The sequence below is a fragment of the Schistocerca serialis genome, chromosome 10 (genome assembly GCF_023864345.2).
Source record: "Schistocerca serialis cubense isolate TAMUIC-IGC-003099 chromosome 10, iqSchSeri2.2, whole genome shotgun sequence".
Lineage (NCBI taxonomy): Eukaryota > Metazoa > Arthropoda > Insecta > Orthoptera > Acrididae > Schistocerca > Schistocerca serialis.
The window spans coordinates 181,118,219-181,133,067 of NC_064647.1; the positions used below are offsets into that span (position 1 = coordinate 181,118,219).

Here is a 14,849-nt window from a genome sequence, read left to right on the forward strand (position 1 = left end):
ACTGTGATCATTTCACAATTGTGCTACATATGCATGCAATGGGAAAGGTTGAAAAATCCGGTGTATGGGTACCACAAGCTCTAAGAAAAAATCATAAAAATCAGCTGGTTACGTAAGTGCATCTCTACTTGCTCATTGTCATTTGGCTCGTGGACAACACAACCATTCCTCTCCGGGTGACGAGAAATGTGTCTTAATGCTAACACAGGGAAAAGAAAGGAATGGTTGAACCCAAACAAAGCAGCTACTCCCTGTACAAAGTCCTATTTGCATCCATAAAAGGTAACTTTATACATCTGGTGGAACAGGAATGGTGAGGTGTACTATGGATTACTTCCCCCAAGGTGTAACCACCACTGCTGACATTTATTCTCAACAACTGAGATGTCTTGTAGACATAGTCCAAGAACAATGACTAGGTGGGCCATAGGGAGAGTCGCTATTCCACAATGACACCTGACCTCATTCTGCTAAACTGACAAAAGACTCTATTCATGTGTTGAGTGAAGAAGTCATTCCTTACCCATCTTATTCACCTGATCTTGTGCTCTCAGATTTTTACCTTTTCTGCTCTCTATCAAATACCCTTCAGAGACCACCTTATCCTGACAAAACTGCACTCCGAAGACGACTCTACAAGTTGTTTGCCTTAGAACCAGGTGGTTTTTACAGTCACAGAATCTGAGTTATCTGAGTCTTGGCAGACTGTTGTAAATAGTGAACAAAGATATATTATTGGTCACTATTGTCTTTTATGTTTATTTAATTTATGGAAAAATGCTATGGACTTGTGTACCGACCCAATACCCATGTGAGATACTATTGTTGCTTAGTATTTCAGAAGACAAAGTTGCAGGCATTAATCATACAGCACAGTACCTGCCACCCACTTTGTGTACCGTGCTTCTGCATAAGTTTGTCTTGATATTCTGATTGTATTAAAAATGTTCTTTTGGGGACCATCTATTTTTCCTTCTCTCTTTTTTTCAGGTCCAGTTTTTTTTCTCAGGTTGTAATGCTTGGTAGAATTTACAGCACAAAAAATGAAGTGTGTTAGTTGTATGACGATGTCTCGGTGAATTCTCAGTTTTATAATACAGTCTTTTTACGAATCTTAACTGAATGTTTTCCTCATACAGGCATCGTGTTCGGAGTGGATGTTCAGGTGTAATGATTCGGGCAAGTGCATTCCCTACTGGTGGAAGTGTGACAGGGTGCCTGACTGTGTTGATGGATCAGACGAGGTCGGTTGTAGATTTATGCCGAACCCTCCGACTGACACTTCTGAACATGTACCGGATCCCACAGAAGGTCCAAGCTGCCCTAAGCAACACTTCAGATGCTCTGCAGGTAGGTAACTATAACTCCAATTTTGATGAGCTGTACATTTACTAAATGTGTGAACAGTTACTACATTCGCTGAGAGACTGGTCACCAGTATCTTTAATTGTACTCAGTTTGTTGGATAGGCACATATAAATGTTACATTAACCTTCTGTACAATGTAGTTTTTTATATTTTTCCCCCAAAATGTGTTTCACCACTGCTGTGTCAAAGTTCAGGCAGATTGTATTTCATGGTCTGGAGAGTTATTATGTGCTTAGTAAGTGGACAAAGGATGGAAAAGACCCACTGTGGTTTAATAACAAAAGTTGGAAGATGCTGAGAAGATCTATGCATGAAGCATACAACTACTATCACCATCACACCTAGCAAACACCCTCCTGCGGGTCCGTGGGTTAGAATAGGCTCGAGGTATTCCTGCCTGTCGTATGAGGCGACTAAAAGGAGTTTCACACGTTTCAGCCTTTATGTGATGGTTCCCAGTAGAATTTGACCTCCATTCTTCAAAATTTTCCCAAAGAGTGAGCCAGTTGGGGAAGGGCGCCTTACAAGATGCATTGTTTCCATCGTGCATTGAGATCTTTAGCCCACTTTCTCATTGTCGCATTGCAGTCCTGCCCATTCTCCATCTCTTGGTCAAAGACACCTTCCTGGGTGCCTTTTCCACCATGCACTATGCAGTGTCTATTTCTGCGTCGACGATGACCATGGACTTCTTTGCACCTGATATCTAGCACGGTAGCCAGTCTGTTGTGGTCGGGCCGCCATGTACCTTGTTGGTTGTAACCCCCTGACCACACAGGGATCGCTCTGCTGATGCCTGCGCCGTTAACTCCCCACGTATGCCAAGGGGTAGATGCCCATCCCCCTGGGGCATTGGGATTCCCGGCAATGGCCATCCTGCCAGGTGGCGTTTGCTGTGGCTGGGTGGCACCTGTGGGGAGGTCCCCTGGTCGGTGGCATCAGGGCGGACGACACGCGATGAAGCGTAGTCCATTATCTCTTGCCGGTGGTGAAACACCAGCAGTCTCTAACCGATTACGAGCTCAATTCAACACACAGAAGTATGACCCCAAATCGCTCCCCTCCCTGGCGACACCATGGGAGGAACGTTAGGTTAAAGATGGCAGTAGATCTTATTTGCCCCGGTACCTTGTATGTTCGAGAGCTGATGGGGAAACTTTCATGACAATGAAGCCGTAGTTTTTTGTTGAGCATTTAGTTCGGGGCATTAACGGCGCAGGCATCAGCAGAGTGATTCCTGTGTGGTCAGGGGGTTACAACCAACAAGGTACATGGCGGCCCCACCACAACAGACTGGCTACCGTGCTGGTTATCAGGTGCAAAGAAGTCCATGGTCATCGTTGACGCAGAAATAGACACTGCATAGTGCATGGTGGAAAAAGCACCCAGGAAGGTGTCCTTGACCAAGAGGTGGAGGGCTTGTCCAAAATGAGATCTGGGTCAGTCTTGATCAAAACAGCATCCTCTGCCCAGTCACGGGAGTTACTTGCTTGTGACAAGCTGGGGAATGTTTCAGTAACCATAAGAGCTTAAATAGTGTCCAGGGTATCATTTCACAGACACCTTCTTTTGCAGTCCGATGGTGAGCTGTACGCCAATTTAGATCGGCGAGGTGTACATTTCATCTGGCGTGTCCACTGGGGTCCGAAGAATAATCAGGTTGCCACCAGTGCCTTCGTCTTTGAGGGTGATACATTGCCTGAGAAGGTCAAGGTGATGGTCTACTGGTGTGATGTAAAGCCCTATATCCCTCCCCCAATGTGGTGCTTAAAGTGCTGGAAGTTCAGCCATATGTCTTCCCACTGTACTTCCAGTGTCACATGCCGAGATTGCGGATGCCCATCACATCCCAATACTCCATGTGCCCCACCTACCATTTGTGTCAACTTCGGAGTGCACCATTTGCCTTGCTCATATGACTGCAGGATTCTCCAAAAGAAAGAAACCTGGGCAGACTGACCTACACTGAGGCTAAGAGAAAATTTGAATGCGTACGTCCTGTGCGTATGACCTCATCTTACGCCGCCACAACAACAGTTCTGGCACCATCAGCTCTGCCAACCCAGGTCACCTCTCAGAGCCAGAAGACTACACCTGCCATCTTGATGGTGGGGGGCATTTCTCTCCCTGTTGCTCCTGCACCACCTACTTCGGGAGCAACCCCCGCCCCCCAACCATCGGGGAATTCCGTCCCCACTTCTAAACCAGCGAAGTGTAAATCTTCTTCAGCTTCTCTTGCTGGGAAGGGGTCCCTTGGGTCACTCCCTTCCCAGGTTTCTTCTAGTACGAAAGATGACACCCGCCAGTGGCTGAAGAGCCCAAAAGCAGCTGGTCGTAGGGCTTCACGCTTATCCTCAGTCCTGGAGACTGAGTCAGTGAAGTCCTCCCCACCAGGGAAACCCAAGGAGCAGAGAGAGAAATCCAAAAAGAAAACCCCGAAGACCAAGGAAATTGCAGTGGCACCCACACCACCGCTACGCACAAGCTCTGCGGCTGAGGATGGGGTGGAGGTTTGGTGTCCGCCCAGGACCTAGATCTCGCCAGACCCTCAAGACACAACGGATATAGACTGCGCAGGCAATAAATCGGTGGCTGCAGGTGACGAGTCTGAGGCGCAAACAGCCTCATTGAATGTTCCATGCCTTCCCAGTCTCATGATGTCATCCTCCAGTGGAATTGCGGTGGTTTTTTTCACTGCCTGGCTGAGCTACAGCAGCTGTTAAGCTTTACACCTGATATCTGCATTGCCCTCCAGGAAACCTGGTTCCCAACACTGCAGACCCCTGCGCTACATATACATCTACAAATATTCCGCAAGCCACCCAACGGTGTGTGGTGGAGGGCACTTTACGTGCTACTGTCATTACCTCCCTTTCCTGTTCCACTCGCGTATGGTTCGCGGGAAGAGCAACTGCCGGAAAGCCTCCATGTGCGCTCGAATCTCTCTAATTTTACATTTGTGATCTCCTCGAGAGGTATAAGTAGGGGGAAGCAATATATTCGATACCTCCTCCAGAAACGCACCCTCTCGAAACCTGGACAGCAAGCTACACCGCGATGCAGAGCGCCTCTCTTGCAGAGTCTGCCACTCGAGTTTGCTAAACATCTCCGTAACGCTATCGCACTTACCAAATAACCCTGTGACGAAACGCGCCGCTATTCTTTGGATCTTCTCTATCTCCTCTGTCAACCCGACCTGGTGCGGATCCCACACTCAATAATACTCAAGTATAGGCCGAACGAGTGTTTTGTAAGCCACCTCCTTTGTTGATGGACTACATTTTCTAAGGACTCTCCCAATGAATCTCAACCTGGCACTCGCCTTACCAACAGTTAATTTTATATGATCATTCCATTTCAAATCGTTCCGTACGCATACTCCCAGATATTTTACGGAAATAACTGCTACCAGTTTTTGTTCCGCTATAATATTACCATACAATAAAGGATCCTTCTTTCTATGTATTCGCAATACATTACATTTGTCTATGTTAAGGGTCAGTTGCCACTCCCTGCACCAAGTGCCTGTCCGCTGCAGATCTTCCTGCATTTCGCCGCAGTTTTCTAATGCTGCAACTTCTCTGTATACTACAGCATCATCTGTGAAAAGCCGCATGGAACTTCAGGCACTATCTACTAGGTCATTTGTATATATTGTGAAAAGCAATGGTCCCATGACACTCCCCTGTGGTACGCCAGCTCTGCGGCTATAAGGGATATTACAGGAACCGTAGCGACCATAAACGAGTGTCGGGTGGAGTTTGCGTTTATGTACTAAACTCGGTCTGTAGTGAACATGTGCCCCTTCAAAACCCTCTTGAAGCAGTGGCTGTGAGAATGAGGATGACGCAGGAAACAACTGTCTACAATGAGTATCTTCCTGCATATGGTGTAGTACCCCTGAATGTATTAGCTGCACTGATTGATTAACTCCCTAAACCTTTCCTACTTCCGGGAGATTTTAATGCCCGTAACCCCTTGTGGGGTGGTAGCACGCTTACTGGCCGAGGTAGAGATGTTGAAACTTTACTGTCGCAATTCGACCTCTGCCTCTTAAATACTGGGGCTGCCACACATTTCAGTGTGGCTCATGGTAGTTACTTGGCCATTGATTTGTCAATTTGCAGCCCAGGACTTATCCCATCTTTCCACTGGAGAGCACATGACGACCTGTGTGGTAGTGACCATTTCCCTATCTTCCTGTTACTGCCCCAGCATCAGGTGCACGGACGCCTGCCAGATGGGCTTTGAACAAGGTAGACTGGGGAATTTTCACTCTGCTCTCACCACTGAATCTCCCCCACAAGGCAACATCGATGTGATGGTTGAGCAGGTGACTAGCACAATTGTTTCTGCAGCAGAAAATGTGATCCCTCGCTCTTTAGGGTGCCGGAGGCATACGGCAGTTCCTTGGTGATCGCCGGAAGTCGCTGAAGCAATTAAGGAACGTGGGCGAGCTCTGCAGTGGCGTAAGTGACACCCTTCCCTGGAGCACCTCATAGCCTTTAAATGGCTCCGTGCCCGTGTTTGTACCTTATCAAACAACAGGAGGAGGAGTGTTGGGAGAGATACGTCTCAACCATTGGGTGCCATACGTCACCTTTCCAAGTCTGGGTGAAGATCAAACGTCTTTACAGGTACCAGGCCTCAATAGCTGTCCCCTGTGTTACCATAAATGGCGAGTTATGTACCAACGCAAACGCAATTGCCGAGTACTTTGCTCGAGCCTCAGCATCAGAGATTTACCCCCGCAGCCTTTCGCACACTCGAACGGCAGCTGGAAGAGAGCGTCCTCTCATTCACTACGTGCTGCAGTGAATCCTACAACGCTCCATTTACAGAGTGGGATCTCCTTCGTGCCCTTTCACATTGCCCCGACACATCTCCTGGGCCTGATCGCATCCACAGCCAGATGATTAAACATCTCTCATCTGACTACAAGCGACATCTTCTCGTCATCTTCAACCGGATCTGGTGCGATGGCATCTTTCCATCGCAGTGGTAGGAGAGCATCATCATTCCGGTGCTCAAACCCGGTAAAAACCCACTTGATTTGGATAGCTATCGGCCCATCAGCCTCACCAACGTTCTTTGTAAGCTGCTGGAATGTATGGTATGTCGGCGGTTGGGTTGGCTCCTGGAGTCACGTGGCTTGCTGGCTCCATGTCAGGGTGACTTCCGTCAGGATCGCTCTACCAGTGATAATCTTGTGTCCGTCGAGTCTGCCATCTGAACAGCTTTTTCCAGATGGCAACACCTGATTTCCGTCTTTTTTGACTTACATAAAGCATACGACACGACATGGCGACATCATATCCTTGCCGCATTGTATGAGTGGGGTTTCTGGGGACCATTCCCGATTTTTATCCAAAACTTCCTGTCGCTCCATGCTTTCTGTGTCCAAGTTGGTGATTCCCATAGTTCCATCCATATCCAGGAGAATGGAGTCCCGCAGGACTCTGTAATGAGTGTGTCTCTATTTTTAGTGGCTGCTAATGGTCTAGCAGCAGCTGTCGGGCCCTCCGTCTCACGTTCTCTGTATGCAGACGACTTCTGCATTTCGTACTGCTGCTCCAGTACTGATGTTGCTGAACGGCGCCTCCAGGGAGCCATCCACAAGGTGCATTCATGGGCTCTAGCCCACATCTTGCAGTTTTCAGCCACAAAGTCGTGTGTCGTGCTCTTCTGTCAGCGTCGTACCATTTGTCTGGAACCCGCACTTTACCTTAATGACGATCCACTCACTGTAGTGGAGACATATCAATTCCTTGGACTGGTTTTCAATGCTCAATTGACTTGGTTCCCTCATCTTCGTCAGCTTAAGCAGAAGTGCTGGCAGCACCTCAATGCTCTCCGTTGCCTGAGCAACACCAATTGGGGTGCAGATCGCTGTACACTGCTGCAGCTCTCCAGAGCCCTTGTCTAATCCTGAATTGACTATGGGAGTGTGGTTTATGGTTCAGCAGTGCCTTCAGCGTTGCATTTACTCGACCCTGTGCACCACTGTGGGGTTTGATTAGCAACAGGAGTTTTTAGGATGAGTCCGGCGACCAGCTTGCTGGTGGAGACTGGTGCCCCTCCACTGCAGATTAGACGTGCACAACTGCTCGCCAGTTATGCAGCACACATTCATACTTCCCTGAGCATCCGAATTACTGTCTCCTTTTCCCGTCCGCGGCAGTCCGTCTCCCGCATTGGTGGCTGAGATTGGAGCTAACGATTGCGGTTCACGTGCGGTCCCTTCTCTCTGAACTGGAGTCTTGCCTTTACCACCTCTACTTGAGGTCTGTTCACGTACACCTCCATGGTGCACGCCTTGGCCGCAGCTTTGTCTGGACGTTTTGCAGGGCCCTAAGTACTCCGTTAACCCCACCGCTCTTCGCTTTCACTTCCTCTCGATTCTGATGTGTTCCGGGGCTCTGAAGTGGTTTACACCGATGGCTCAATGGCTGATGGTCACGTAGGCTTCGCATATGTTCATGGAGGACATATTGAGCAACACTCCTTGTCAGTTGGCTGCAGTGTTTACACTGCAGAGCTGGCGGCCATATCTCGTGCTCTTGAGTACATCTGCTCGTGTCCTGGCAAGTCATTTCTCCAGTGTATTGACTCATTGAGCAGCCTACAAGCTATCGACCAGTGCTACCCTCGCCACCCTCTGGTAGTGTCTATTCAGGAGTCCATCTATGCCCTGGAAAAGTCCCGCTGTTCCGTGATGTTTGTGTGCACTGTGTCAACTGCACTGTGTCAACTGTACAACACCTGAGCTACATGGTGGTGAAAATTAAAACTTTTTAACCCCCCTCCCCATCCATGTCCAAAGTGTTGTTGTTGTGGCGTAGCAAGACAGCCACGCCACGGATGTGGCCGAAATGCACGCGTTTAGTTCACGCAGGCAAGAGATAGGTCTGTAACAGGATACGTAATGAATGCTATAAAGAAAAGTATGTAGCTTCTGGAATACTTAACTTTAATCCATCCTTGTTGTATACATCGCTATTGACGATGTAAGTGAGACTCCATAGATACATGCAATGTTACTAATGGCGCCTTGCCAGGTCGTAGCCATTGACTTAGCTGAAGGCTATTCTAACTATCTGCTCTGCAAATGAGCGAGGCTTCGTCAGTGTGCATCGCTAGCTACGTCGTCCGTACAACTGGGCAAGTGCTAGTCCGTATCTCGAGACCTGCCTGGTGGTGGCGCTCGGTCTGCGATCACACAGTGGCAACATGCGGGTCCGACATGTACTAATGGACCGCGGCCGATTTATAACTACCACCTAGCAAGTGTGGTGTCTGGCGGTGACACCACAGTTGTATTAGAAATTAAAATAAGAAAATGGAAGTGCAAGTTAGGGCAAGAAATCTGGACACCTGATGGATTAGTGTTGAGGTCTGGTGTGCTGGCCAGTTTGTGGATGCTTTTTAAGGTGGTTTTCCATCTACCTCAGTGAATGTAGGTTGGTTCCCCTTATTCTGCCTCTGTTACACTATGTCGGCGATTGCTTTCTCTATGTACGTGTACACCATAATTACCACGCAAACATTGTGGTTACACTCGCTGATGTGAGACTTTCCTGAGGGGTGGGGGTGGGGGTGGGGGTGGGGGTGGGGGTGTCCATTGGTTCCTGAGGGGGGGTGGGGGTGGGGGGGGGGGGTGTCCATTGGGTCCAAACCGCACAATAACCCTGGGTTCGGTGTGGGGCAGCAGCAGTGGGGTGAGTGGACTGCTGTAGCCTGTTGTGGGGTTGTGAACCACAGAGGGCTATGGCGGGGACGAAGCCTCCCCAGTTTCATATAATACAATACAATACAGTAGGGCAAGAGAACTGTTCTGTACTCGCAAGACTTGTGTATAACTGGGAACCTGAAAAATTCACATTAGCATTAAATGTGAATTGTATGTCAAAATACGAAAATGCGAATTTATCTAATAAATACTACCTTTTACGAATTAAGAGATTTTTGACTGCAATATGGGATTGCAAGCAACAACTGGTGCACTGTACTGTTCTATCTACTAATCTACTGATTATGCTATATAAAAAGTTTGTCTATTGCTTTAATGGACTAATGACAATAAAATTATTGTATTTTATGAAAGAAACAATGTATGTTTGTATGCGAACTGAAGTTGGTATTGTGCAGACACTTTAAGGTGGCAATTTCAGGTAGTGGGAGTTTTGAACTGGGGTTGCATGCTGTTCCCCAGAGGTGTAAACTCCATCATTTACAGTGTTACTGACCCCGACAAGCAATTGCTTGGCAACTGTTACTGAATGTTTGCACTGCTTTACGTTAGTCTTAGTTTTCTTTTCTTATCTTGAAGTGAGAGAAGAGAATATTGTGGGACTAGGGTAAGTTTCCCACAACATCATAAAGAATAGACATAATCACTATGAACATGTATCAGTTGTGCTTTTGCACAAAAACAGAACACAGATGTAGACTACCCATAAATGGCAAGTGTGGCCTGTTTCCCTACAGTACTCCTGCCCATTAGATGATCAGAGTTCTCATTTGTTTTTAGAGGATCCATTGGGTAAGCAAAACTGTGAAAACTTATTCTTGAAGTATCTTCCTTTTAATTATACTCCTATACTCCTGTGTATACTGGAATTAATTAGTAACAAACTGGACAATTACTTGTTACTATAAGACAGATATGGAACAGTTATCATTTGTGCTTCCTGAAAACTTTTGTGGCATGTGTAAATCATCTCAGTTACATGAAAGTAATAATATTCAGTTACCAAAAGTTGTTCTCTGAATTTTAACCATAAGTCTATACAGTGGGCCGTAAACAAATTTATGACAACACCTTAAGAGTTGACCGGCTGTAGACATCCATGTGAAGCCAGGTCAGGTTGCTAGTGTATGTATAAAAAGCATCTGAAGTTCTGAACATCCAAAATAAAACACTTAGTTCTACATGTGGGGTGAAATCTTTTTATGGGCATTAGGCTGTGGTCCGACGTATATTTTTGTCTCTCCCAATGAGCAGACAGCATCAGAGAGTCTGAAGACTTGGATAGCAATTTGACTTAAACAAGCATTGTGACCCAAACTGTCCTTATGTACCCATGCGTCAGATTGGTACTTGAAACCACGGAGTCGCATAGACGTATGTTACAGTGCTGTAGTGAAGAAAAGTTGGTGCTGTTTGCTTTATTTAGCATTGAGGCCCACAATTTGTCTAACTTTAGTCCTCTTTCTTATCTGTTAAAGGTGGTTTGAAACTAGACAAGTTCTGGGTCTTAAATAAAACTGCGCAACACACATTGGAGTGACTCTGCGATCTCGAGGGGCGGTCTGATGATGTGACAACCTGACCATTGCTTGGATACGTACTATCAATTTAGCTTGCTGATCTTATGTAAGTTTGAAACCACTGTCTGGGTCATCGTAACCTGTGACAGTGTCTACAGGATTAGGAGACAAACATAAGGTTCAGAAATATGCCTTGGACCACACCTTAGAACACACACAACAGAATTCGACACTGACCCAAGTACTGACCTAAGGCTGCATCGTATGATCACTAAATTGGCTCCTGTTAAAAGAATTTTAATCCGCCTTCCTTTTTTTGCAGGCGATTGTGTCTTGCAGGCTTGGGTCTGTGACGGAGTTCCCGACTGCAGAGGCGGTGAGGACGAAGCAAATTGCGGCAGCTCGAAGCGGAGTTGTGGACCCGACCAGTTCACCTGCCAGTACGATGGCAACTGTGTGCCGCTGGCGCAGGTGTGCGACGGCCACCAGCAGTGCCCGGATGGGTCGGACGAGTGGAACTGCCAGGCCGCCACTTCACCCAAGCCTCGTGAGTATCAGTACTGAGAATGTCACCGAGTTACTACAAGCACTTGTGTAAAAAAGTTCAACACTAGTCATTTGAAAGGTAATATAATGAAGAGACATTTGTATTTGCTGGACTTTTATTGAATTTCCAATTATTTTTATATTTATGATTATCAACAAGTAAACAACCAAATGCATGAAGTGTAAATGTATGCCTGTCAAGATTTCCAAAATCCCTTGTAACTGCAATTGGACAAGGTACCGAGAATTATTATTCACCTGGCTGCTTTGACCTGCAGACACAGTTTCAAGGACAACGGACACACTTGGAAAGTCATTATCAAACATCAATAAATCAAGGTGAAAATAACTTTATTCAGTAATACAATGAGTTACAATATGCCAGACTTTGAGGGTAATATGCAATTATTTATTGTACATGCTTTGGACATCACAAGTTGCAAGATGATACTTTTTTCATACAGTCAGGGAAAACGTAAATTAAAATGCCATCTACTACATCAAATGAATGCAGTTTTCCTGCATGCACGAGGAATCTTCAGAGTTTTTAAGGAAAAACATTAAGAAATTTCTCTATCTTCCAACAGTTTAGATGCTAACTAGTGCAACATTCTCGTCAATGTTGGTGCTGAAAACTGACAATGTACAATTGAACGTATTTTAATAGCATCTTCATGAGAGAAAATTTTTTGTTCGTTGTCAGTCAAATATGAACAAGTTTGAAGGCACTTGATAAGCTTTTTAACATGCCAGTAGAAATAAGTCATAATATTTGACATAATAATAAAAATTAGTAAACAGCCAAATAACATTGTAAATTCAATAAAAGTTCATGCAAATACACGTGCTTTTCATAATATTAACTATCAAATGTAATATGTGTGAGATAAGATGGCTACTGCTGTAAAAAGAAAAGTGAGCTGGACTCGATCCAGTGATATGCCAATTACGGAGCTTGAACACTAAGCCTGTGACTACCACCAGCTCAAGCTGAGATTTGCAGAGAACCGATACATCATTAGCATGTAAAACTCCTCCTAAGATTTTCTCAAAATTGCCTAAATTATACACCTTACGACTTGCATATTATGTTGGCCTAATGGACTATTAAAAGTGTACAAAGATTGATCCGAACGTTCTGGTTGCCTCTAGCAAGTGTGTTGACTAGTGTTTTGACACTGTAGTTGTTAATCTTCAGCTTCTTCTGTAGCACCACATTTTAAAAGCTTCTGTTCTCTTCTTGTCCGAACTTTTTATCATTCTTATTTCACATCCCTACTGTTCTACACACCAGATAAGTACCTTTCTGTCTTCCTACCATTTAAATTTATGTGCAGTGTTAACAAATTTCGCTTTTTCAGAATGATTTTTTGTGGTGCTGCTGAATTTGCATTTTATATCCTCTCTACTTCAGCCATCATCACTAATTTTGCTGCCCAAGTAGCAGAACTCTTCTACTGATTCTAGTGTCTGACTTCATAATATAATTCTATCAGCACTGCTTGTTTTACTTGTATTGTTCTTAATCTTGTTACCTTTTTTCAAGACTCTTTCCATTCCATTCAACTGTTGTTGCAATTTCTTTTCTGTCTGACAGAATTACAGTGCCATCCACAAACTGCAACATTTTTATTTACTCTCTGTGACCTTTAATTCTATTTCCAAATTCCTCCTCAGTTTCCTTCACAGCTTGCTCACTGTATAGATTGAATAACACAGGGGAAACACTACAACTCTAGCTTGTTGTCTTCTCATCTACTGCTTCCTTAAGGCTGTAACATAGAACAAAAGGTGCAACATACCCAGTTCAGCTCACTGTAATACGTTCAGTAATGGAAGTTCCTGAATGGAAATACATGTTGTGGGAGTGTGTGGGAATATGTTTACTTCACTGGAAAAAGAAAAAGCGCTCAAAAGCTAGTGTGAATACTATTTTCTTTTATGTGTTTCTGTGCACGATGCATCAGTCTGCTTTAGGTGAGTGGCCGCCTTTCCCTTATTTTACGTACACTGCTTGACGGATGGTAAGGAATGGAGACATTGTTCGACAGGAATACCCACAGGCGATGATGGACAACATGAAACACAGTACATACGTAATAGAATTGGAGTGGTATGTGCATAATGGAAAAATGGTATAGGGAGCACCACATTGGAAAATAGACATAAATAACAGTCATCTGTGACACAGTTCAAACTATCAACATAAAAATCAATATTTGACTCTCAGTTTGAAATATACCCTCCTAGGGCACTAAGGCACATTTTGCACCAAACTGTTGAGGAGTCCTTCGGAGATATTGTCCCATACTCTCTGAAGGCTTTCAGTTCTTGCACACTTCAGGGATGGGATGTTCTTTGAGGAATACATCTGCTAAGAGCATACTAGGAATTCTATATATGGTTTTGGTCCAGACAGTACACAGGCCATTTCCGACTCTCAATATCTTCACTTTCCAGTTATGTCAGACACCTCAGTGGTCCTGTGTGGGTGGGCATAGCTGTCTGTAAACAGAAAGGCAGGATCAACAACATCCCAAAACAGATGGATATGATTCAGAATAATCTCCCTGCCATACCATTGTGCTGTGACAGTACTTTGCACAAAGACAGGCAGTGTTTGGCCATTGTGCATAATGCCTGCCTACACGACAACATCTAGGCTGTACCGATGACTTTCATGAACATTCTGTGTTGTGTAATGTGTTCCCATCTTTCTCTATACTAACTGGTGGTCAGAATCACTTGACACAGTGAAGCGGGATTCGCCAGAGAAAACCACTGTGGACCACCTCGTGACCCCAACTGGCATGCTTCCTAAACCAACACTCTTTCCCGACAATGGCTCGCTTGAAGTGGGATGTATGTAACAGGCTTCCAAACATATAAACTGACGTGATTTAATTGCCACAGGATGGTTCTGCCAGACACGCGTGGTCCTTTAGTAGTTGCAAGGTCTGCAGTGATCTGCCTAGGAGCGAGATATCCATTCATTTTCACCACTGGGGCTATGTATCGATCTTCTTGTGACGTGATGATCTGTCTACAACTACGGCCATGCTTTCACATAGCATTTCCACCTTCAGTGGCCTTTTTTGATTGTGATGCGACACTTTGGGCACATCCATTACTGACATGTTTTACCAGCTTCGAGGTGTCCGCCTCTTGTTCATGGCTGTAAGACTCAAATTATTTCTTGCAGACAGGCTGCTGTGCCACATGGAATGGTGAAATAATTGTTTTTATGACCTTCTCCATCAAACAACGTACTACGTGAACTGTTGCCTCTAAATGTCCTCTTAGTATCATTGGTTCCGTAGCAACTGTCATCTGTTCTGTAACAGTTAATAGTGGTTCCTTAGCAAGTGTAATTTGTTCCTTAGCAATTGCCAAACAGTGTATAATCTTTTCACTTTTGTATAACAATAATCAAAATCCTTGAATGGAGTAATACATAGAGTAAGGGAAAGGCAACTGCTAACCTATAGCAGATTAATGTGTGGAGCACACTCACAATCTCACAGACGCCAAAACACACTTCTGCACCCACACCAAGACTAATTATTGATACTCAGTTATTGAAGGTAGTTCCCAGAGCTGATGCAAGGTTGGGAGGGGCTAGGTAAGGGGACAGGGAGGTGGTAGTGGGAAAGGTGCAAGTCTTT

General features: G+C 45.2%; 1 protein-coding gene across 2 annotated transcripts in view; it reads left to right on the plus strand.

Annotated features, from left to right (window-relative positions):
- LOC126425002 (sortilin-related receptor-like) overlaps positions 1–14,849 on the plus strand; it is a 219,676-nt gene that overhangs the window by 104,062 nt on the left and 100,765 nt on the right. For both annotated transcript variants that reach the window (XM_050087901.1, XM_050087900.1), the window contains exons 20-21: positions 1,140–1,350; positions 10,961–11,185. In XM_050087901.1, the coding sequence (XP_049943858.1) occupies positions 1,140–1,350; positions 10,961–11,185 (436 nt within the window). The remainder of the gene's footprint in view (positions 1–1,139; positions 1,351–10,960; positions 11,186–14,849) is intronic.